The sequence below is a fragment of the Hemitrygon akajei genome, chromosome 21 (genome assembly GCF_048418815.1).
Source record: "Hemitrygon akajei chromosome 21, sHemAka1.3, whole genome shotgun sequence".
NCBI lineage: Eukaryota > Metazoa > Chordata > Chondrichthyes > Myliobatiformes > Dasyatidae > Hemitrygon > Hemitrygon akajei.
This window is the reverse complement of record NC_133144.1, coordinates 55,020,406-55,044,805: the sequence shown is the minus strand read 5'-3', so window position 1 is coordinate 55,044,805 and position 24,400 is coordinate 55,020,406. Positions and strand designations below refer to the sequence as shown.

At 40.8% G+C, this 24,400-nt stretch overlaps 1 protein-coding gene across 15 annotated transcripts in view; it reads left to right on the top strand.

The window, feature by feature from the left end:
• Window positions 1-24,400, top strand: part of kcnma1a (potassium large conductance calcium-activated channel, subfamily M, alpha member 1a) — a 913,789-nt gene that overhangs the window by 191,684 nt on the left and 697,705 nt on the right. For all 15 annotated transcript variants that reach the window (XM_073025436.1, XM_073025438.1, XM_073025437.1 and 12 more), the window contains one exon: window positions 18,767-18,928. In XM_073025436.1, the coding sequence (XP_072881537.1) occupies window positions 18,767-18,928 (162 nt within the window). The remainder of the gene's footprint in view (window positions 1-18,766; window positions 18,929-24,400) is intronic.

The following is a 24,400-nucleotide window of genomic DNA, read 5'->3' as shown; positions in this document are numbered from 1 at the left end:
ATTTGCTTTGTGGACAGTCATTAGGGGTTCAATGTTAAACCATAAGACCATAAGAAATAGGAGCAGAATTAGGCCATTCAGCCCTTCGATTCTGCTCTCAGAACCCCATTCTCCAGCCCACTTTGATGCTCTTACTAATCGATAATCTATCAACCTCAGCCTTAAATATATCCAATGTCTTGGCCTCCACAACTATCTGTGGCAATGAATTCCACAGATTCAACTCCCTGTGTGTAAAGAAATTCCTTCTCATCCCTGTTCTAAAGAGACATCCTTGTGTTTTGAGGCTGTGACCTCTGGTCCTAGACTTCCAGAACCTCTCCACATCCATGCAAGATTGATAATATTAGTTACTAAATGGTATAAATCCAATCCCCACAAAAATATCTCCACAATTCAGTATCAATTTGAAGCAAACAAGCCAAACTAGGAAGATAATTACAGCTGTTTTCCTTGAATGCACATTATATATTTGATCAATATATGGATAATATGTTTTAATCTATTGGCAAATACATTTGTATTAATTTGTAGTCTTAGCTCAGGTTATTGGAGAACTATAATGTGGAACAGGAGGACATGTCAATATGGTTATTTTAGGATTAGTGCAACGAATAAACACTTCCACCAACTTGCCCAAGAACAAATTGGCCCTGAGCCATGTTGCATTATTCCAGTGTAACCATCCAGCTCAAAGTGATCATAGAGGGAACAACGATTATGCTGCTTGTGCGCCCAAGTATTGTTCCGTGCCAATTAGAACATGTAATGATGTAGCTACTGGTGTTCAAGCATATAATATCAACAAAGAGCAGCCGAAATGTAACTGACTTTGTGACTCTTGGCATTTCCTTGTGCCAAAGTCAGGAACAGTTATTACCCTTCAACCTTCAGGAACAGTTATTACATTTCAACTTTCACAGTTGTTTGTGGCAATGAATTCCACAGATTTACCATCCTTTGGTTAAAGAAATTCCTTTTAATCTCTGTTCTAAAGGGATGTCCAAATATTCTGAGTCTGTGCCCTTTGGTCCTGGACTCCCCCATTATAGGAAGCATCTTCTCCATGTAAACTCTGTCTAGGCCTTTCAATATTTGATGCGTTTCAGGGAAGTCCCCTGGATAAGAAGAGAATGTCTCCTTCCGTTCTTCAGGTGACTCCATAAAATCTTATACTTCAACCCAACAGGAGTATTGTCACTGGGCCAACTCTGTTCCTAACCCATTTCTCACCAAAGATAGAATCTCATTCTGCTGGGTCACAGACTGATAACTCTTGCCAACCATCCTACAATACTTTTTTGGGTGATTAAAGAAAAATAAGGACAATTTGAGATGAAACATGCAATACCCTGGCTTGCTATGCAGATATCAGAATAGGATTTAGACAAAAGTATCAGGCTACTTTGCTAATAATGCAGTTCAGAAAGGACAGTCCTGACAGCAACCTGCTGTAGTTGGTAACAACATGGAAAGTGCCTTTCTCAATGTCAAAGCGTGGTTTGATAGCTAGTGGAGCAATGGACCAGGACTAATTAAATATGTAAATTATAGCACAAGGTTTTATTGTAACTCTGTGGATGACTGTCACCTCCTTTGTTTTGTTTTATTTATACTTTTGGAGGCCAAGGTATAAAAGCACCATGCTGATTTAGGACTTTGAATTATTGATTGGCTCGCAAAATGTTGCATAGTCTGTGTCGCAGAGGGAGTCAGGCTGCCTGTCATTGACTCCCTTCTATTCACTGGTGAACTCCTTATGTTCCAAGCACAATAAACATCAAATGACTTCATGTAACTTGATGTCTACGATTTGTCACAATGCTTTCTCTGTCATGTAACGTGTCCGAAGCTCCATTTAATCTACCGGTTAGCGCAACGTTTTACAGCGCCAGCATCATAGGTTCAATTCCTGCCTCTGTCTGTAAGGAGTTTGTATATTCTTGCCATGAATGTGTGGATTTTTCCTCCTGGTGGTCCAGTTTCCTCCCATGTTCCAAAGATATATGGGGTAGTAGGTTAATTAGACACATGGGTGTATCTGGGCAGTGTGTGTTCCTTGGGCCAGAAGGGCCTATTACCATGCTGTATCTCTAAATAAATTTAAAAAAATAGATTTTACAGTTATCATCATCCACCGTCCCCAACACTAGCCCATCTTGAACTTCTGTTAACCATTGCAATGCCTTTTACTTTCTGAGGTCCCAAGTCCTTGTTCTTGCTTCTCATTGTGTTTTGAGAAAACAGCTTAAATTTTCTTTTATAGACAACCGTAATGGATTCAAAGTATTTTGGTCACTGACAAATGATCAGCCTTACTAATGACTTCTCAATAAAATGCACTCATTAGACACTTAATTAGGTACCTCCTAATAAAGTGGCCACTGAGTATAGGTTTGTGGTCTTCTGCTGCTATAGTCCATCCACTTCAAAGGTGGATGTGTTGTGCATTCAGTAAGGTTATTCTGCACATCACTGTTGTAACACATTTGAGTAACTGTCACCATCCTATCAACTTGAACCTGTCTGGCTGTTCTTCTTTGACCTCTCTCATTAACAATGCATTTTTGCCTACAGAACTGTCACTCACTAGATGATTTTTTTTTAACACACCATTGTCTGTAAACACTAGAGACTGTTTCACGTGGAAATCCTAGGAGATCAGCAGGTTCGGAGATACTCAAACTACCCCGTCTGGCACCAACAATCATTCCATGGCCAAAGTCACTCATTTTTTCCCCACTCTGAAGTTATGTCTGAACAACAGCTGAACCTCTTGACCATGTCTACATGTCTTTATGCATTGAGTTGCTGCCACATGATTGGCTAATCAGATATTTACATTAACGAGCAGGTGTCCAGGTGTACCTAATAAAGTAGCCACTGAGTGTTAAGTGAATTCAAGGTGTTTGGTCACTGAAAAATGATTAACCATGCTAATGACTTCACTATAAAATATTTGGATTAAACTATTGATTTTATTGATTGGAGTGGAAAGGAAGCAGAACTTTGCCTACTGCAAGAAAATAAATCTGATGGTGTTACATGGTGATATATACATACTTTAAAATAAATTCTCTTTGAACTTTAACCTGTTTTTATGCTCATGGCTAGTCTTTTACCTGAACATTACGAACTCATATCCCTCAATTACTTTAATATCCCAAAACCTTTTGTTCTCTTTCTGGCGTATAGCCTGAGCCTCCTCTGTCCAATTAATTACCATCTTCTGGGTGAATAAATCTTGGCCTCCCTGTCTGTGCTAAATAGCATGTCCTTTAAAATTTTGACCTGAGGTTTGGTCTACCCAGGGCGGTTGAATCATCTTTTCTGCGTCTACTTCTTAAATTTTGAGACTGTGAACCTTAATTTTCAATGCCAAGAAAGGGAAGTCAGTGGTTTATGGCCATGTAGCGGTAGGTGCATTTATTTTATTCTGCTAGATATCATCTACTGTTCTGTTAGAAGTTTGTAAATTCTCTCCGTGTATATCTAAGTTTCCTCCAGGAGCTCTGGTTTCTTCCTGCATTCCAAGGGCGTACAGTTAGAGGTAAGGTTAGCCAGTTGTAGGCATGCTACGTTAGCGTCAGAAATGTGGTGTCATTTGTAGGCTGCCCCCAGCACAGTCCTCACTGATTTTATTCACTCAATACTCCTTTGATATTGCTTATTTACACATCACTTTATGGTTGTTATTTTTATTTATATTTGTGCAACTTGCCTTCTTTTGCACATTGGTCAGCACAAACAAGAGAAGATCTGCAGATGCTGGAAATCCAAGCAGCAACACACAAAATGCTGGAGGAACTCAGTCGGCCAGGCAGCATCTATGGAAAAGAGTACAGTGATGTTTTGGCCCAAAACGTCGACTGTACTCTTTTCCATAGATGCTGCCTGGCCTGCTGAGTTTCTCCAGCATTTTGTGTGTTGCTCTGGTTGTTAGTCAGCCTCTGTTTGTGTGTAGTTTTACATTCACTTCTTTGTTCTACTGTAAATGCCTACAAGAAAATGAATGTCATGGTTGTATGTGGTGACATATACACATTTTGATAATAAATTTACTCTGAATAAATTTATTTTGATCTTTGAACTTTGGACTGATTTGACACAAATGATCCATTTCACTATATGTTCCAATGTAAATGTGGCAAATAAAGCAAATCTCTATCTTTAATTTATCCCAGGGGTGTCTTTGGCTGAGCATGGCATCACTTGTGAGGTTGTAGGGAATATTTGCTTGAAGCAGGGTCACTCCTGCACAAGATGTCAGAGGAAGTGCACTGTAGGTAAAACACTTCATGGGCAAGATCATTTTGATGTAGATTGTGAGGTCGGGAGTCCAATTTATTTAATCAGGTAACTGTTCAATAGTCTCAGAACAGCTGATGGATAGGTACTTCCAGGATTTTGTATCTTTTGCCCAGTGGGAGGACGGAGAAGAGAGAATGGCTGGAGTGAATCAGGTCTTTGATTATGCTTTATTGAAGCAGTGAGAGGTAGAGACTGAAGTGCATGGAGGGAGACCGGTTTCCGTGATACGCTGAGCTGAGTCCTCATCTGTCTGCAGCTTCCTTTCGGGGGGCAGCTGAGATGCCAATAAATGGCAGCGATGCATCACGCAACAAATACCTGCTCTGCTTCCATTCCCATGTTTTCGGTGCCAGTTAAGATGAAGCATGATGGATTTACTCTGTGAACAATGAGATTTACTCACATTCAAAAGGGCTGTATAAAAGCAGAAATAACCTATGGAAAACCTGCAGCTTGAACCTGTTCCGCGTTGCTCTGAAGTAGCATTTATTGATGACGTGGTACTGTTCTAAGCTCCTCAAATGACTGATTCTTTCCCTGTGTGTTGAAGTTGGGATGTTTAGCAACATGTGGCAGTATTATTGCAGTGTTCTGGACAAGGAAGTCCACACTATCAGTCAAAAGGGCGACTCCATGCTGCCAGAGTCATTGCCAAATGAAATTACCCCTCTGACTGATACGTTGCTGTGAGCTGTCTGGCTTAGAGAAGCACACTGTTTTTCTTTACTAAATCAATAAAAGCTTTAGCTCTAAATGTTTTCAGCACTATTCTTGTCGTATGTCATTTGGAAAGTTTGAAACTTAATACACTTGCTTAATTTCAGATTTTGTATCAGCAAAGGAGTAAAAAACGTTTGTTCTGATAATTGTTCTAACTCTAATTATGGATGACATTAAATGCTCATTTGAAGAAAGCCAGTATATATAAAGTGACTCCACTATCTCTGTATGTCCTAAGACCATAAAATATAGAAGTAAGATTAGGGCCATTCAGTCCATCAGTCTGCTGCACTGTTTGATCAAGTCTGATCTATTTTTCTTCTCAACTCCATTCTCCTGCCTTCTTCTCATAACCTTTGACATAATTACTAATTTAGACCATAAGACATTGGAGCAGCATTAGGCTATTCAGCCAACTGAGTCTGTTCCACCATTCCATTATGGTTGATTTTATTATTCCTCTCAACCCCATTCTCTTGCCTTCTTCTCATAACCTTTCACACCTTTACTAATTAAGTACCTATCAACCTTTGCTTCAAATCTATCCAATGACTTGGCCTCTACAGCCATCTGAGGCAGTCAATTCCACAGATTCACCACCCTCTGGCTAAATAAATTCCTCCTCATCTCTGTTCTGAGGAAACATCCTGTTCTGAGGCTGTGCCCTCTAGTCCTTGACTGCCCACTATTGGAAGCAATCTCTAGATGTCCACTCTATCTAGGCCTTTCAGTATTCAGTAGGAGAACACTTCTGTGAAGTAATTTTGAGGTGTATTGATAGTTGTAAGTTGGAAACAGCAACAATTATTCAACAGCAAGCTCATAAACACCAATGTGATGATAGCTAAAACATTAAAAAATATTTCAGCTTTTGGTGATACACTTTTTGGGACAAAAACATAAAAAGAGTTAGATACAAGAGATTCTGCAGATGCTGGGGATCTTGATTAACACACACAAAATGCATGGGGAACTCAGCAAGTCAGGCAGCATTCTACGGAAAGGAATGAACAGTCAGCATTTCAAATGGGGACCCTTCATTAGAACTGGAAAGGGAAGTGACAAAAGCCAGAATAAGAAGGTGGGAGGAGGGGAAGGAGTACCAGCTTGAAGGTGATAGATGAAACCAGGTGAAGGGGAAGATGGTAGGTGGGGTTAGGTGAGCATGTGAGTATTGGGAGGTGATAGGTTAAAGAAGGGCTGTACAAGAAAGAATCTAATAGGGAAGGATGGTTAATAATGGGATAGAAGGAGGGGAACCAGTGGTAGATGAAATACATTAAAAACATTCAGCAGATTGGGCAGTACCTGCAGACAGAGTAACAGTTAGTGACTCAGGTGGAAATTCCTTCATTAGCTTTCTGGGGTTGAGGTTTTAAACATTCAAAACTTTTTGCAACTGAGGGTTAATGAATAGAAAAGCAGCTCTTTTCCTCTCTGTTACATGGGTGATTAACTCCCCCAAATTTTAGCCAGTACTCTGTGATCCCAGTTTGAATGACTCTCTCTCTGCTATATACCATTACCTCTTCTGTATTTCTCCACCTTCCACACCATTGATTCTTCCATTCCTCTCTTTCATACTCTCCATATATTGGCTCCTGATATTGCTCCTCTTGCCTTCTCTTTAATCTTCCACTTCTCTCACTCTCTCCTCTACCTATCCCTCTCCCACTCTCTCCTCTACCTATCCCTCTCCCACTCTCTGTCAGACTTACGCACACACGACACGCACAATTTGCAGAGAGATGCCGTAGGTACACTGGTGAAAATTTTTAATGAAAATCCCTATTATGTGTTTCTTTTACTAAGTCAAAATAGGACAATAACTAATAGAGGGAATGCTTTGAAAAGACTGAGTTACTGAGCTTTCATTTTCCTAGGGACCACACATTGTCCTCAAAGGAATTAGTGACACTGAAATCAGGCCAATCTTCTATTCCTTTTAATGAATTTTATGTACAGGGTAACCAAGTGAGATGGCATGTTGTGAGATCCCTGGTGTGCTGGCTGAGTTCATTATGAAGAGTCTCCTCTAGCCAATGTCTGTCTGTGTGACTATTTATTTTATCAAGAGAAAGCACCAGAAATTCTAATATGAATAATTTTATACAATTTTCTTGAAAAATATTCAATGTGTGAATATAATTACTGAGATGGAATAAGTTTTTTTCTTGTAAGTATTGTATATCCCATGCTATTAATGCCCAATTATCACAGTGATGCTTTTTCAATAAAAGATACGAGATGCTATTAGAAGCTGTCTGAAGCTGATACTCTTATGCTTAAAGGTTGCGTTTACTTCATTGGTATTAGAAACAATGTTAGCCTTCACCTCGAGCAAAACTTAACTTTTCCCCAATCCTTTTCTGTTTTTTCCTTGATCGACTATTTAAATATTAATCCATCAATATGTTTCATCCAGTCTCCTTGGGAACTGGATGGAGTTTGCGATCGAACTCCAGAGACAGAGAAGCATTGCCTTTCAGAACAGAATCAGAATCAGATTTATTATTGCTGACATTTGCATGTCATGAAATTTGTTGATTGGCAGCAGCAATAGAGTGTAATGCAAAAAATACTGTAAGTTACAATTATATATATAAATTAATAAGTAGCACAAAAAGAGATCAAAATAATCAAAATATTGAAGTAGTTCTCATGTGTTCATTGTTTGTTCAGAAATCTGATGGCCGAGGAAAGAAGCTGCCCTGAAGTTCTGAGTGTTTATCTTCAGGCTCTAGTATCTCCTCTCTGATGGTAGCACTGAGAAGAGGGGATCTCCTGAGTGGTGAGGGTCTTTAATGATGATGCTGCCTTTCTGAGTCATCACCTTTGTGATGATGTTAGAATTACTGGGACCTTCAGCATATCTACCAAACATCTGGCCAACTTGTCCAATCCTCTTATGTAGGCTAGGCTGTTTTGAGTTTTCTGTTTTAAAGGACCTTAGGACAATGTTCTATATTTAAAAGAACAATGAATCTTTCTAAAATCTGGTTATCTTGAAACTAAAATATCACTGCCAGGAGGAGACTGCCTGTACATGCCTGTAATTTACTGACAGAAAATTGAAAATAAATTTGAGCATTGTGTGACCTCTGACTAAAATTTAGATTAGAGTTATTTGAAGTATTGAAACCAGTGAATGAGTTTCTGATGGTCAAAAAACAGTATTTTTAAAAACTTTTGTGAAGCTCAAATTTGGGCATGTGTATGGGGATGGCAGTGAAGCCTGAGCCCTGAGTCACTAAGAACCTACATGTATGTGTGTGTCTTGTTTAAAGTGCTCATGCAAAGATAATCGCATTAAAGTTCCTGCAGAGAACAATGCATCATAGAAGCAGGCCTTTGGGCCCTCAATGTATGTGCTGAACACAATGTTAAGTCAAGCTACAAACACGGGAAAATCTGTAGATGCTGGAAATCCAAAGCAACACACACAAAAAGCTGGAGGAACTCAGCAGGTCAGTCAGCACCTATGGAAAAGAGTAAACAGTCTACATTTCAGGTTGCAACCCTTCTAATTCTTTCTGCTAAACCTAATCTCCTCTATTAATGTCAGAGTCAAGTCAAACACAAAGTAAATTTACGAGGGAGGATTGATAAGTTCGTGGCCTAAGGTAGAAGGAGTCAATTTTAGAAAACCTAGCACATTTATTTTTCAACATAGTCCCCTCCTACATTTACACACTTAGTCCAGCAGTCTTGGAGCATACTGATTTTGGACCTCCAGAAAGTGTCCACAGATGGGTAATTGATAAGTTCATGGCATATGGTAGAAGGCGATGAGTTATACAGCTCTCGTTACATGCACATGCAGTTCAATTCTTTGAGTGATTATGCAGAAAGTTTGAAGTTAATAACTCATCTCCTTCTACCTTAGGCCATGATCTTATCAATCACCCCTGATGAGTTATTAACTGATGAGTTATTAACTCAATAATTTGATTTATGAACGCCAATGTGTCAAAAGCTCTCTTTGCAACCCTATCTACTTGTGACACCACTTCCAAGAATTGGCTTGCAAGTCCAGACTGCACGAACAGAATCTCCCACTCAAACATCTTAATTCCAGTTGTTTCCTCCATCTTCCCAAACAAGTTATGTTATTCCAGTGTGAGAATTTTGTCGGTGAAGTGAAGAAAGTTTGGTTGTATTAACAATATTTCTGGCAAATGAATTATCTGGGGCAGTCCTCATCATTAGCCCCAGAGAACCATATTCTAATTTAATAGAATGCAAATCAGGGCATAGATCTGGGGAATTATTTAATGAAGCTCTTCCTCCAATCTGAAGACTTATATGGGAAGGAGTAAAAAATTAAAGATTAAGGATTAGCTTTGCTTGGCATGGGTAAATCCAAACATTTGAGCATACAATGAAATGCATCATTTTGCATCAACAACAAACACAATCCCAATGTGCTGGGGGCAGCCCACAAGTGTTGCATCACTTCCAAAACCAACATATTATGTCCACGATTTACTAACCCTAACCGTAGATCTTTGGAATACAGGAGAAAACCGAGCACCCAGAGGAAAAGTACTCATTTATAGGGAGAGCATACAAACACCTTACAGACAGCGGTGGAATCAAACCCCAATTGGTGATCACTGGCCCTGTAAAGCAATTGCACTAGTAGTCTTCATCTGGGCTATTGCACTAGATGTGTGACCTTAGCTAGTGTTTTGGAAGCCTCCATAGTGCCTTGAAAGTCACCAGCCATGCATATGGGTATGCATAGTCAAATGGGCTTTTGATTACAACTGTAATACAGGACACAAATTGGAAATGAGTAACTGTATACGGCTACAAAGAAAGTTATGTGCCTGGAATGGGCTGCAGATACAATACAGGTGTTTAAGAAGCTGTTAGATAGGCACATGACTTCATTCACCTCAGTGCTGAACTGATACCACAACTTATGGACTCACTTTCAAGGACTCTACAACTCAATTTCTCAGTATTATTTATTTATTTGCACAATTTTTCTTCTTTAGCTCATTGGCTGTTTATCAGTATTTGTTTATGTATAATTCCTCATAAATTCTATTCTATTTCTTTAATTCCAGTAAATGCCCTCAAGAAAATGTGTCACAAGGTAGAATAGAGTGACATATACATACCTGGATAATACGAGGGGTGATTGATAAGTTTGTGGCCTAAGGTAGAAGGAGTCAATTTTAGAAAACCTAGCACAGTTATTTTTCAACATAGTCCCCTCCTACATTTACACACTTAGTCCAGCGGTCGTGGAGCATACGGATCTTGGACCTCTAGAAAATGTCCACAGCAGGGCTGATTGATAAGTTTGTGGCCTAAGGTTGAAGGAGATGAGTTAATCAAATAATTGCCCCAGATAATTCATTTGCCAGAAATATTGTTAATACAACCAAACCTTCTTCACTTCACCGACAAAATCCTCACACTGGAATAACATGTTTGGGAAGATGGAGGAAACAACTAGAATTAAGATGTTTGAGTGGGAGATTCTGTTCATGCAGTCTGGACTTGCAAGCCAATTCTTGGAAGTGGTGTCACAAGTAGATAGGGTTGCAAAGAGAGCTTTTGACACATTGGCGTTCATAAATCAAATTATTGAGTACAAGAATTGGAATGTTATGTTGAAGTTTTATAAGATGTTGGTGAGGCCTAATTTGGAGCATTGTGTACAGTTTTGGTCACCTACCTACAGGACAGATATCATTAAGATTGAAAGAATGCAGAGAAAATTTACAAGGATGTTGCCGGGACTTGAGTACCTGAGTTATAGTGAAAGGCTGAATAGTTTAGGGCTTTATTCCCTGGAGCACAGGAGGATGAGGGGAGATCTGATAGAGGTATAGAAGGAATGCTTGTGGGGTCTTCATAATTAACAAGTTTGGTCATCTCTACTGCATTCCATTTATTTATTTATTACTTATTTATTTAGAGTTACGTGCCCTTCCAGCTCAATGTGTCACAACCCCCACCAATTCAGCTATTTAACCCTAGCCTAACAGGACAATTTACAATGACCAATTAACCTACTGACCAGTAAATCTTTGGACTGTGGGACAAAACGAGAGTATAATTCACTGGGGCAAATGTGCAAACTTCTTACAGCCGGGACTGTAATTGAACTCACAACTCGGGAATGTCCTGGGCTCTAATTGCATTATGCTGTTACACTACCATGGCAGAAATTCTGAATGAGTTGTGTACACACCAGCTTAATATGTTAAGAAGATGGTGTACACTAATGCATTTGTGCATTTGTTCAAGATTCATTTGTAATTACATTAATGGAATTAAAGCAATGTTATCAGCTTATTAGCTCCCTAATGCTGTCAAAGAGCATATTTGTGGAGAATGTTTGTTCATAAAATTACAAGGGGCACAGGGCTTGGTTCATGAATCGGGAGGGATTATTGACATAGAGAAAATCTGTGACCTGCCTCAGTTAAACATAAAGTGCAGTCCCAAATCAACGTGACTCAGTTCACATTCAGCTGGTGACTGATGCTTTTCAACCTTGTTCTGTCAATTGTTCAGATCATGGCCGATGTCTTGGCCTCTCTTCACCGTGATCCTTAAGGTCCAAAATTCTCTCTTCCTCAGCCTTGAATATATTCAGAAACACAAGAGGTTCTGCAGAAGCTGGAAATTCAGGGCAGCACACACACAAAATGCTGGAGGAACTCAGCAGGTTAGGTGGCATCTATGTAGAGAAATAAACAGTCGATGTTTTGGGCTGAGAACTTTCATCAGGACTGGAAAGGAAGGGGGAAGAAGTCAGAATGTGAAGGTGGTGGGGCAGGGGTGAAGGAGTACAAGCTGGCAGCTGATAGGTGAAACCACGTGAGGGGAAGGTGAGTGGATGGAGGAGGGGAGATGAAGTAAGAAGCTGGGAGGTGATAGGTGGAAGAGGTAATGGGTTAAGGAAGAAAGACTTTGATAGGAGGGGACAGTAGACCATGGGAGAAAGGGAAGGAGGAGGGGCACCAGAGGGAGGAGAAAGGGTAAAAGGGGAGCCAAAATGGGGAATGGAACAAGAGGGAAGGGGGAGGGAGGAGAGATTACCAGAAGGAATCAATGTTCTTTGCTCTACCAATCGTTCATATCATAGCAGATATCTTGGCCTCTGTTCATTATGATCCTCAACTTCCCTAAAGTACAGAAATCTCAGTTTCTCAGTGTCCCTGCCTTCATTCCTCTTGGAGAAGAGACTTCCAAAGATTTTCAGTTCTCTGAGAGAAGAAACTTCTCCTTTGTCTTAAATGGGTATTCCCTTCTTCTGAAATAAAGACCCCATGTTCTTGATACCCCCACAAGGAAAAACAATCTGATAGCATCTGCCCTGTCAAACTACTTCGGAATTCTCAACACTTCGTTCAAGTTGCCTATCATTCTTCTGAGCACTAATGAAAACAGGCCCAGTTTGCTCAATCTATTTTCATTAGTCAACCACTTAATTTGAGGAATCATTGGGGAGCCTCCCTGAACAGCCTACAATACGGGTACCTTCCTTCTTAATCAAGACCACACTGTGCACAGTTCAAACTGTATTAACACAGAGTGCTTTGCTCAGCAGCTTAGGTTCATTTCCGAATTGTGATGTTTAGAGTCAGAATCAGGTTTATTATCACTGATCTATGTCGTGAAATTTGTTGTTTTGCGTCTGCAGTACAGTAAATTACAATTAAAATATATATATTGTATATATGAAATAATGCAGAAGAGTTGTATATATCAAGTAAGCAGTTCAAAAAGAGAGCAAAAATAGTGAGGTAGTGTTCATGGGTTCATTGTCCATTCAGAAATCTGATGGTAGAGGGGAAGAAGCTGTTCCTAAAGTCTTGAGTAAATATTGGTGTAAATGGTCCACAATTGGAGTGACGTTTTGGCCTGCGCCTGAAGAGATGCAGGTTGGCGCCTTCTCAGTGTGATTCCTGATATCTGGGAACGAGGTTAACAAAACGGCTGTGGAATATCAGCAGCACAGAGCTGCTGCCACAGAACACCAGCATCCGAGGTTCGATCCTGACGTTGGGTGCTACCTGCGAAGAGCGTGCATGTCCTCGTAATCACGTTTCTTCTGTCTACTCCGGTTTCCTCTCATGTCCCAATAAAGTGCATGTTTGTAGCTTAGTTGGTCAGTGTATCTTTTTCCTAGCCCGGTGTTGAGTGGTAGAATCTGAGAGGCGTTAAAGAGAATGTTTTGGGGGAATAATTTGGTGTTAGTGAAAAATTTGTGTAGATGAATGGTTGGTGGTAGGCATAGATTCAGTGGGCTGAATATCCTGTGTCTGTGATTTATCTCTCTGTGACTCTATGATAACAGAAGTTTTAAGTAGGCAAGCTAGACAATGGGTGAGCTCTCAGCTGATTGCGCTGGAGGAATTATTCCATTGAGTAAATATAGGGCAGCTTTCTCAGAAACCTACGGAGACTTAGTGAGTTTCATACTCACCCGCGTCCATTAGATTCGAAGAACCACATCTGGGGATGGAGGTTTACATCAGCCAAGTGTCAGCCTCACATATTGCTCGGAAAACCAAGAATAAATCTATTTTTATTTTTTGAAACAGCAACAGATCATAATTAAACCCGTGGCGAATGTGACAAGTAGCAAACAGGGACAAAATCTACTAACCACGGGGTCCTAAGCTGTACTGTGAACAAACAGCTAAAAATATTTTAATCAGTGGAAACCAAATTCTGTGAAGTTTGGAACAAAGTTCTGATTAAAAGCTGTGAAGTTAGAACGTGTTCATTCAAGTTGCACTCAGCAGCTTAGAGAGTTGATTTGGAAACAAAGACAGTGCAAATTAGTTTAATCTCTCAAAAATTATTTTTCTTGGTCTTCAGTTTAAAAAAAAATGTGCTCTAACCAGGCGACAGAATGCTAGATGTCTTTCATTCTCTTTGTGTAAAGCATGAGCAGAGACCGGCAATATATGTAAATAATGCACCTATCAACGTACACTGAATACTGGACCATATCCCTTGATCCCTTTAACTTCTAAGAGCCTTTTGATTTCTAACTTGAATCTTCTGAGCAGCCAAACGTCTGAAGCCCTCTTGGAATTTACAATAACTAATTAAGCTACAAACTGGTTCGTCTTTGGACTGTGGGAGGAAACTGGAGCACAGAGCAGAAACCAACGTGGTTCACTGGGAGAACATACAAATTCCTGTAGTGTCAGAATTGAACTCTGAACTCCAAAATGCCCCATGTCTTAATAGGATCATGTTAAGTGCTATGCTAACGTGGTTTCTTGTCTTTTCATTAAATACTGCCAGTTCTATGTTATTTGCAATCAAATGTTTGGTTTACTATCCTTTGAAGATTTCTTTTTCTCAACCTTGTTTTGTGGAGCTGTGTACATCTTCTTTTCCACAAACCTCAGCATCCCTCCCTCCCACATTCCCAACCTCAGCCACTTCAGTTACAGCACAAAAGCTGGCTTAGTTTTCCACACGAGGTGCACATTTGACAGTATTTCTAGAGGTACAGATTTATCTATTCTGTTGTATATTGTTACAGATACAGGGCAAATTTTCAACAGCAAAGTGGTTCATTTTTTACCTCTAATACTCTTCAGAACTTTAATCCTTAGAACAGAAGATTGAGAGGAGATTTGTTAGAGGTATAGATAGGGTAAATACAAGCAGGCTTTTTCCACTGAGGTCGGGTGGGACTACAACCAGAGGTCATGGGTTAAGGATGAAAGGTGAAAAATTTAAGAGGAACATGAGGGGAAACTTCTTTACTTAGAGTGTTGTGAAAGTGTGGAATGAGCCAGCACAAGTGGTGCATGAAAGCTTCATTTCAACATTAAAGCGAAGTTTGGATGGGTACATGATTAGTAGTGCTATAGTCCCAGTGCAAGTTGATGGGAGTAGGCAGTTTAAATTCTTTTGGCATGGACTAGATGGACCAAAGGGTTTGTTTCTGTGCTGTATTTTTCTCTGACCCTGTAACTAAACCAACATGACTGAGAGTTCTACTGAATTCACTCTGTTGATTGTATCATTTGCTTCCCCACTATACAAGATGTTCCTAGATGATCTCCTGTCCAAGTACTGATCAGGCCTGAGTGTCTTGTGACCTTTATTACAAGCAGGTGTTAGTACAGGAGAGGAGACTTCTTGCTCTGTTTATATAGACCAGAGGGACTTCATCTGGAAATTATGTGGGATTACTTACCATGGAAAAGTAACTGGTGGATGGAATTGGGAAATTCTGTCCTTTCACTATTATTTGTAGTGAAGCGAAGGTTGAATCAGTCTGCTGCTGAACTATTTAATTTGGCAAGCTGATTTATTCTTACATGTACAGTGGGAAACCTTGTTTTGCCTACTGTCCAGGACAAGTCATTGTAAAGGTACATTGAGGTAAAACAATAACAGAGTGCAGAATAGTGTAACAGTCCAGAGAAAGTTCACTTCAGGTAGATAATAAGGTAGAAAGTCACAATGAGGTAAATTTGAAGGTTAAGAGTCTATCTTTCATACTAAGGAACCATTCAATGCTCTTATAATGGTGGGATAGAAGCTGTCCTGGAGCCTGGCTCTATGTGCTTTCAAGCTTTTGTACCTTCTGACCAATGGGAGGGAGGAGGACATCTGAGATGGAATGTCGTTCCCGGCAGGTGGGGCACATCAGCCATAGTTGGTAGCTTATCTAAGAGAAGAAAAACTCTGATCTCAATCTTCCACTGCCTTGCAGCTATATCCACTCATGGGGGAAACCTCGAGGAAAAATCCAGAGCTGGATTCCCTAAGGCAGTGCTACATTGTATTCAAAGTTGGTTCAAAGCGATGCGCAGGTGCCAAACTGTATCGGTCTCTGCTGTTCCTTTGGATTCATCAGCCAGCTACATGGACAACAGCTTGCTTTCCATATCGTACCACCCAGGCTTGTGTACTGGCTTGTGTATACGTAGACTGCTAGGACACAACATGCATGGTCGACCCCAACCAATGCTGGGCCTCAAGGTTAGGAATTATGAATCATGGAATTTTTCTGCAACACAAAAACCTATTTTTAATGTCAGAATGTAGATGTTGGTATTGCTTTGTGTCTGAGCCAGTTTAGAGAAAGCTATTGGGGTATCAGATTATTTAAAGGCTGCGGGCAATGTTGCAATTCCCAGCATCGAAGGACTGTCTGAAACCAGGCCCTCTGTAAAGAAGGCCGGATCTGTCCATTACATGTAGCACATGTGCCCGTTACTGAGCTGAGTTCTGCTCTCAGGTTTCTCCAGGATCTTATCCCCAGCTTGTATAAGGAATGGAAATACCACTTGCACTTAAGTTGGCTGTGGTCTTCTGACCTTGTCAGCAGTGTGCTGCTTCAGGACTCAGCACTCCAATTACAACATGTCTCAAGTCAGTGCTGAGGAAGATTGTGATTCTACAAGAGCAAATAAATGAATTTTGACTTATGAGTTCTAATTGTGTCAGAGTGATGCAACAATATAATTATTAGTTCAGGAGAACTGATCATGAACAATGTAGAATACAACTAAGAGAAGGCTTATACTTGTGCACTTAAGGATTCAAGGCATCTTGATTTTATTATTAAGTATGATCACTTATAGAGCATTCGTGAATTGCACAGAGTATCAGGAAGGGTACTTCACCTCCTTACTCCCTCTTTTTCCCCCTACCTATTTCTTCTTTGACACGAGAGATTCTGCGGATGCTGGAAAACTTGAGCAAAACAAACAAAATAGTGGAGAAACTCGCAGATCTGGTGGCATCTATGGAGGGAAGTAAATTGCCAATGTTTGGATCTCAGCTGTTCATTTCTCTCCATAGATGCCGCCTGACCTGCTGAGTCCCTCCAGGATTTTGCGTCCACTTCTTGCTCTCTCTGTCCTCTCCTCTCACCCTCACACCTCCCAGTCCCTAACTATTTTATCACCCTTCCCCCTCCCATTTCACTTTACTGCAAAGGCTCATTTTCTAAAGCAATGCCAAAAGCCATATCGAATGGCTCATTCCCACAGCATGACAGTTGACAGCCAACTCCAAGTTTATTACTCCACTGGGACTTCCTCTCTGGTGCCCACTAGTGGTCATTTCTGGGAGGAGTATTAATTTACCATCCATCATCAGGATCAGCTGATACAGAGGGTGATGATCAGTTCCTGCAGGTTGTATTGACAAGTGAGGAGATTCTCTGGGAGGTTTGTGTGAGGGAATTAACAACAAGATGCTATTTGTTGGTGAAGGAGTTTTTTAAATAGAAGTAGTCTATTTTTGGAAGAGTTATGCTAAGACACTTTAGTGTCAGTGGCTAATATGAGGGGTCATAATTTTATGGTGATTGGAGGAATTTATAGGACGGGTGCCAGAGGTGATTTTTTTTTTACACAAAGAGGGGTAGATGCACGTAATACCCTGCTGTGGTGGTTGAAGAAGAAAATCTTAGATAGGCCCACGGATGACAGAGAAATCTATGTGGGAGGGAAGGATCTTCGAGTAGGTTATAAGGTTAGCACAGCGTAGTGGGGTGTGCTGTAGCATTCTATGTTTTAACTGAAGAAATTTTGAGCTTGTTGCAGGCTAAAGGTTTTACACATTGCGTTTGTACACTTAATAGTGGCAGCTTGAATTCATCCCAGAATTCATTCTTCCTTAGTAAGCATAAACTGTTAAAAAGGTTGAAAATTGGAACAAACGGTAATGATGTTCTTTCTGGGCTGGGTGACGCATTGCTTGGGTCTGGTGTGCACCAAGTCTGTGAGATGCTGATATCCTCACCTCACCCCCCCTCCCCCAGCTGCCCTTTGGGTCAATCTGTAAATGTCAGCAGTTAAGGATCAAGGATCAGCTTTATTCACCATGTACATTTACATGTGTTAGAGATTTGTATATGACGGATGAAAGCATTGAACTGCTGCACACATAACAAACAGGAGCTAGATTCACTTGCCAAGACCACATTTTCCCCAAAATAGTGACTAGCTGAAAGAAATGAAATAATCTCAACATCCCCATTCAAAGTCTGATAAATTGCAATATTGCAATTCATTCCACAGTCCTTTGACTCTAATATTTACTCAGGGCTGGGTGGGGAGAGAGTGAGAGTGAGATTAGAATCCAGAGTTGCCTGATACCCTGAAGTCCTGCAGAACTCGTGAATGTTGGGGAGTGTCGAGGGACAGAGGAACCTCAGTGTACAAAGGTAGAACACACACTGTGAATACCTGAGGGTGTTGAGGAACCGAGGAACCTCAGTGTACAAGGGTAGAACACACACTTGTGAATGGTGAGGAGTGTTGAAGGACAGAGGGACCTCGATGTACAGGGTAGGACACACACCGTGAATGGGCGAGAGTGTTGAGGTACAGAGGATCCTCGGTCTACAAGGGGGGGATACACACCATGAAAGATAGGGAGTGAGAGATGACCAGGCTGTCTACTTGAGAGCTGGTACCTTTTCAAATCATTTGGCCCATTTACTTCTAAACCTTGGCTATCCATGTACCTGTCTAAATGTATTTTCAATATTGTGTGTGCCTGCCAATTCATTGGGTTTGTTTCAATATAGTTAGTATTCAGTTTGTAATTGAAATATGTGCATGTTTACAAATGTGCTATCATTTTGATAGCCTTGTTGAAATTGAGTTTACAAAATCTTCACTTCATTGAGCATTGCAGTATAAGTTGGTTTTTCTTCTGGAATGTCCCACGGATTCACACTGAAGCTCCATGTCCCTGTGCTTGATTCTTGCAGGATGCGCAGAAAATTGGCGGTGCAGCCAGTCAGCCGGACGATGGCCTCCATGACCTGGATGAGAAGGAGGAAGTACCACAGGGCGAGGTGGGCTGGATGACCTCGGTAAAGGACTGGGCCGGAGTCATGATATCTGCCCAGACTCTCACCGGCCGAGTTCTCGTGAGTCTACACTTTTAATTCTTGTAATGTTGGTGTGGGTGTTCTGTTTGAGGTTATTACATTAACGCCAAGTATTGTCGCTGCTAGATAGTACTGCAGCTGAACCCTGTATGGATGGGTAAATCATTAATATATATTGCTGTCTAATTACAAGGAAAGGCTTCCACAGGATATCTAGACCCTGTGGAGTTATTTGAACATCGTTCAGCACTAGTTTTTTTGTAGCATTTCAAAGCAATGATTACAAGTCGGGACAAGTGATTTATTTGATTTATTTTTTTTTGTTATTTGTTCCTTTAGATTGCTGGTAAGCTTCCTGATAAATCTGTCTCAAATAATTGCAGCTGATGTTTACAATGTTCCCATCTAAAAGCAGTTAGGCATTACAAGTGTAAATTATCCAGATGCAAGATAAAAGCAAGAAGAGGTTTTCTGCAGTAGGGGACATGGAGGATGAGAGTGCAACCATTTTGCTTGCAACTAATTTTGACTCTTCCAATTAGCCGGGCTGAGTGTGATGAGAGTTTGGTCCTGAATCAGCTTCCTGGTATGAAGCAGGTAGCAGACCAGCAAGCTTAACTCATCTGAAGGCAGCTCTCCTGGAAGACCTTCAGGACACTCAATGAGGCCTAATACCTCTTTGAAAATGTCTATTTGTGTTTGCTGCCGTTTGAGGACATCATAAGCTGCATCTTAATCTGTCTTTTCTCATCACAACTCCCTTGGCTCTGACAAAGTTAAAGGCAAATTAGTTTTGTGTTGATGGTATTAGTGCCTTTACTTGCAAGTTGCCCAATGTCTGTTTCTGACACAGTCTCTGGAAGCCTGACTCAATGATATTTTATTGGATATTTGCTGTCCAATTTATGCATGCAATGTCACATTTAATTTATCAGAGTGACTGTTTAGTCTTATTCAAAATATTAATGTATCTACTTATAACAGATGACATGCAATAGGTGATTGCATTTCAAATTACTGTCTTATCTATTATGAGTATGAAGAATGTACTCTATGAAGCTTGGTTAGATTATTGTTGAATTACCAGATATGAGGAACTGCCCTTCCAAAGCAGTTATAGGTAATGCTGATGTTCACTCTGAAATTCAGCAAAGATGTTTTCAACTTAATATGGCATGATATCTTTGAAGTACTGTGGCATCTTGGCAGCAAATTGCATATAATGAACTTGCTGCCTTGTAGCTCCAGTGATCTGGGTTCGATCATGACCTCTGGTGCTGTATTTGTGGTGTTTGCATGTTCTTTCTGTAATCAAGGTTCCTCCTGGTACTCTGAATTCCTTGCACATTGCAAAGAGGTACAGGTCAATGGGTAATTTGGTCACTGCAAGCAGTATTAATGCGGCAAGGAAGTTGATGCCTTCTAAATTGGGCTTTTAATTGATATGGTCTGTTTTAACCAGTAACTATCCCTCCCCTCATCTGAAGGCAGGTTTTTAACCTTAAACTGAGCCAAAATACAAATAACTTTTGACTGTGCTTAGAGCTATCCATGTTTTCAACACCTTTAATAATCAGTGAATTCGTCCTTCTGTTGATTATTTTCAGTTTGCTGAATGGAATATTATTGTCATGGAGTCATAGACAATGGCCTTTGGATGGCCTTTCCGCCCATCCAGTCCATGCTGACCATGGTGCCCACCCAGCTAGTCCCAATTTCCTGCATTTGGCCCATATCCCTCTAAGCCCCACCCCTCCATATACCTATGAACACGCATCTTTGATTTAATATTCCATTAAAGTCTTTGGAAATATCTCATTAATAACTATAAGTTTTTCATTCAGTGAATGTATGGATGGCCATTAAAGGTTGCCCAATGTGAGTATGGAAGGTGGGATCTTCCATCAAAACAGAACCAGTACAATTTTTTTTAACTAGACTTTAATCAGCCTCTTTGCAAAGGTATATGTCTCTGATTTTAGTCTTCTTGTGTTTGAAAGTTTTTCTAATTGGCTGGATATTGGCTTCCAAAGTGTTGCATCTTCAAAACGTTTTCAACATTATTTAACTGACTGATTAATGAGTAATAGTTCACCATGTCAGTTAGTTCTCTGTGACCGAGGCTGCGATCCTCAGGGAACATTGATGGGACTCTAATTGATCTAGCTTGCACTCAAGATTTAGAGTTGGATGATTTACTGTTTAGCCTTGAATATATGATTAAAAGCTCGAGTTCCCTGCTCAGTTCTGTTTTATCATCCCATTGAGGAGTTGTGTTTTGAATGAAGTCCTGGTATGTGTCTCACTGCTGCCACCTCTGGTGGATGGGGTGATAACTTGTTTTTCTGATGTTTTATTATAACATCTGCTAATGAAAAATAACACATAGGAAAAGAATTGGGCCATTCGGCCCATCATTTCTGCTCCACCATTCCATTCTTCTAACTTACTATCCCTCTCAACCCCATTCTTCTGCTTTCTCAACATAACCTTTGATGCCCTTACTAATCAAGAACTTATCAAACTCTGCTTTCAATATATGCAATGACATCTCCTCCACAACTAACTGTGGCAATGAAGTCCTTAGATTCATGACACTCTAGCTATAGAAATTCATCCTCTTATCTGTTTTAAAGGCTCCTTCTAATCGGAGGGTGTGCCCTCTGGTCCTTGGCTCTCCCACTATTGGAAACGTCCTCTCCATGTCCTTCCACTCCAGGCCATTCAATATTCATTAGATTTCCATGACATCCCTCCTTATTCTTCTAAACTGGCCCAGAGCCTACTAATGCTCCTCATATGTTAACCCCTTCATTTCTGGAATCATTCTCATAAACCTCCTCTGCACCCCCTCCAATATCTTAGATATGTGGCTCAAAGCTGCTCACAATATTCCAGATGTGGTCTGACCAGTTGCTTATCATCCCAAGCATTAGTCAGACACAGCTGGTTATCAACAGCTGTCGAAATATGCAAATTTGAGTTAATAGATTTTGAGAGCAGGGGAGAAGTGTGTCAGAAAATTGCTTGAGGATTTGGTACAACAGAGACTGCAGACAGTGGAAATCTGGAGCAGCAAACACAAAATGCTGGAGAAACATGATCTCAAGGAAGGTAGATGGTCCAAACTGTTGACTGCTCATTTCCCTCCATAGGTGCTCAAAGTTCAAAGTAAATTTATTATCAAAGAATGTATATGTCAATATAAAGAACCTTCAGATTCATTTTCTTGCATGCATTCACAGTAGAACAAAGAAACAAAATAGAGTTATTAAAAAAGTGCACACATGCAAAGCCTGAGAAACAGCCAATGTGCAAAAGAAGACCAACAGTACAAATATAAATAGTAATAACTAAAAATAAAGAACTAATTCTGAGATCATGAGTTATAGAGTCCTTAAAAGTAAATACATAGGCTGTGGAATCTGTTTAGAGTTGAGGTGAGTGAAGTTGTCCACACTGGTTCAGGAGCCTGATGGTTGAAGGGTAATAACTGTTCCTGAACCTGGTGGTTGTGTGACATAAGGCTCCTTTGCCTTCCCGATGATAGCAGCGAGAAGAGAGAGTGGTCTGGTGGTGAAGGTCCTTGATGATGGAGGCTGCTTTCATGTGGCAGTGCTCCCTGTAGATGAGTTCAATGTGGGGACGGCTCTTCCTGCGATTCAGCTGGGCTGTATTCTTCTCTCTTTGTGGGCTTTTCTGTCCTTGGGCAATGAGCTGTGAAATCATCCTGAACAGATCACGGCACAGTACCAGCAACGCTGAGCTCCTCCAGTACTTTGCCGGAGGACTGTGCCCTTGTCACTGGTTATGGGCGGCTGTCAGCTGTTAAAAATATTGTGCTGACTCTTTCTTCCTTCCTGCTTCCTCTCAAGAAATGAACCAAATTTGGATTTCAAAAGCAGAGGCAGTGATAAGGCGATTTTAGGGATCAGTCATGTTCTAACAATTTGAATTCTCTGTCAGTGAAAGGAAATGCAAAGTCAGTGTCTCGGTTTGAGAATCAAAGTGTCGACTGTCCACTTTCTTCCACAGATGCTATCTAACCAGCTGAGTCCCTCCAGCAGCGTTTTTGCTGCAGATTCCAGTATCAGTATTCACTTGTACCTCCTCTTGTACTTCTAGCCAACTGAGTAGTTTCTGTGAATGTTTTGGCAAGTCCGACATGTTGCATGATATAATGAGCAGTTACGCAAAAGGACAGCGTAACTGAGAGAAATCTAAATAAAGTGAAAGAATTTTTAATTGAATCAAACCTCATATAATAATTATGACTGCAGCCTCAGAACTTTGCAATCTTTGGATACGAGTGTTTCCATATTTGTTATTTGTTTCTTAACTTGCTGCCAGTAAACTTGTGCTCCAGTAATTTCTTTAATTAAGTTAGATGGCTGAGGCTGTTCTATCGAAGGAGTTATTAATAGCTAAGTTGCTTTACAGCTAATGACCCTGTTCTGAGACTGGGTGCCAACTCAGTGAGACTGAGATACGAGTCTGCTGATCTGATCTAGCTTCAGGGTGATTAAAGAGGATTGAGGAGCATATCTGGACTGTAACCTCACTCTGCCGGGTAACCTTATATGATCCTATTTAACTTGGAATGCATCTTAAGGTGCTGCAGCATTTGACCACTTTATTGGGCAGGGCCGTGCTGCCTGCAACTAAACTGGAATTCTCGGAAGTGCTGCTGCTAGGTCGCCTGAAACAACGGGGGAGCAATCAGGCAGGAGAGCCCCTTAGAGGAAAAAAGCTGGGCTGGCCGTGACGAAGGTTCAGAGCAGGTTCGCAAGAATAATCCTGGGATTGAAAGGGTTAGCAACACACACAAAATGCTGGTGGAACGCAGCAGGCCAGGCAGCAACTATAGGGAGAAGTACAGTCGACGTTTCAGGCCGAGACCCTTCGTCAGGACTAACTGAAAGAAGAGATAGTAAGAGATTTGAGAGGGGGAGCGGGAGATCCAAAATGATAGGAGAAGATAGGAGGGGGAGGGATGAAGCTAAGAGCTGGAAAGGTGATTGGCAAAAGGGATACAAGGCTAGAGAAGGGAGAGGATCATGGGATGGGAGGCCTAGGGAGAAAGAAAGGGGGAGGGGAGCACCAGAGGGAGATGGAGAGTAGGCAAAGAGCGATTGTGAGAGGGGCAAAGAGAGAAAAAAAGGAGAGTGAAGAAAAGGGGGAAAAATAATAAATAAATAAATAAATAAGTGATGGGGTAAGAAGGGGAGGGGGCATTAACGTAAGTTAGAGAAGTCACTGTTCATGCCATCAGGTTGGAGGCTACCCAGACGGAATATAAGGTGTAGTTCCTCCAACCTGAGTGTGGCTTCATCTTGAGAGTAGAGGAGGCCATGGATAGACATATCAGAATGGGAATGGGATGTGGAATTAAAATGTGTGGCCACTGGGAGATCCTGCTTTCTCTGGTGGACAGAGCATAGGTGTTCAGCGAAATGGTCTCCCAGTCTGTGTTGGGTCTCACTAATATATAAAAGGCTGCAACGGGAGCAC